The 704-nt window shown below is 37.5% G+C and overlaps 1 protein-coding gene across 1 annotated transcript in view; it reads right to left on the bottom strand.

The window, feature by feature from the left end:
• Nucleotides 1-269: 269 nt before the first annotated feature.
• The window catches only part of LOC105805418 (zinc finger protein 676-like), a gene marked incomplete at its 5' end in the record, with an annotated part of 10,937 nt that continues 10,502 nt past the window's right edge, over nt 270-704 (bottom strand). The window contains 1 exon segment of the mRNA XM_012638315.1: nt 270-704. Coding sequence (XP_012493769.1) covers nt 270-704 — 435 coding nt within the window.

Here is a 704-nt window from a genome sequence, read left to right as displayed (position 1 = left end):
CAGGTAAAGGCTTTGTTGCATTCTTAACGTTTGTATGGTTTCTCTATGGCACGAATTCTCTTATGTTTATAAATATTTGTGTGCTAGTTAATGGTTTTGCCACATTGTTCACTTTCATAACTTTTCTCTTCAGTATGTATTATCTTTTGTTTAGAGACACGAGCATAACTTAAAGGGTTTCCCACACTCTGCGCATTTGTAGGCCTTCTCTACTATATGAATTACGATAAGAAAGGCTTGAACAATATTTAAAGACTTTACTACATTCTTCACATTTGAAGGTTTTCTCTCATGTGAACTCTCTTATGGGTACTAAGGTGTGAGCCCTGGGCAAAGTCTTGGCCACATTCTTCACATTTGTATGGTTTCTCTCCAGTATGAATTCTCCTATGCCTAGTGAGGAGTGAGTACCGTGTAAAGTCTTTGCCACATTCTTCACATTTGTAGGGTTTCTCTCCAGTATGAATTCTCTTATGTCTAGTGAGGACTGAGTAATGTTTAAAGTCTTTGCCACATGTTTCACATTGGTAGGGTTTTTCTCCAGTATGAATTCTCTTATGTATATTAAGGTATGAGCACCAGGTAAACGCTTTGCCACATTCTCCACATTTGTAGGGTTTCTCTCCAGTATGAATTATCTTATGTTTAGTAAGGTCTGCACATCGATTAAAGGCTTTGCCACATTCTTCACATTTGTAGGGTTT

Source organism: Propithecus coquereli, unplaced genomic scaffold (assembly GCF_000956105.1).
Source record: "Propithecus coquereli isolate 6110/MARCELLA unplaced genomic scaffold, Pcoq_1.0 Scaffold1289, whole genome shotgun sequence".
In the NCBI taxonomy this organism is placed as follows: Eukaryota; Metazoa; Chordata; class Mammalia; order Primates; family Indriidae; genus Propithecus; species Propithecus coquereli.
This window is presented reverse-complemented; position numbering and strand designations above follow the sequence as displayed.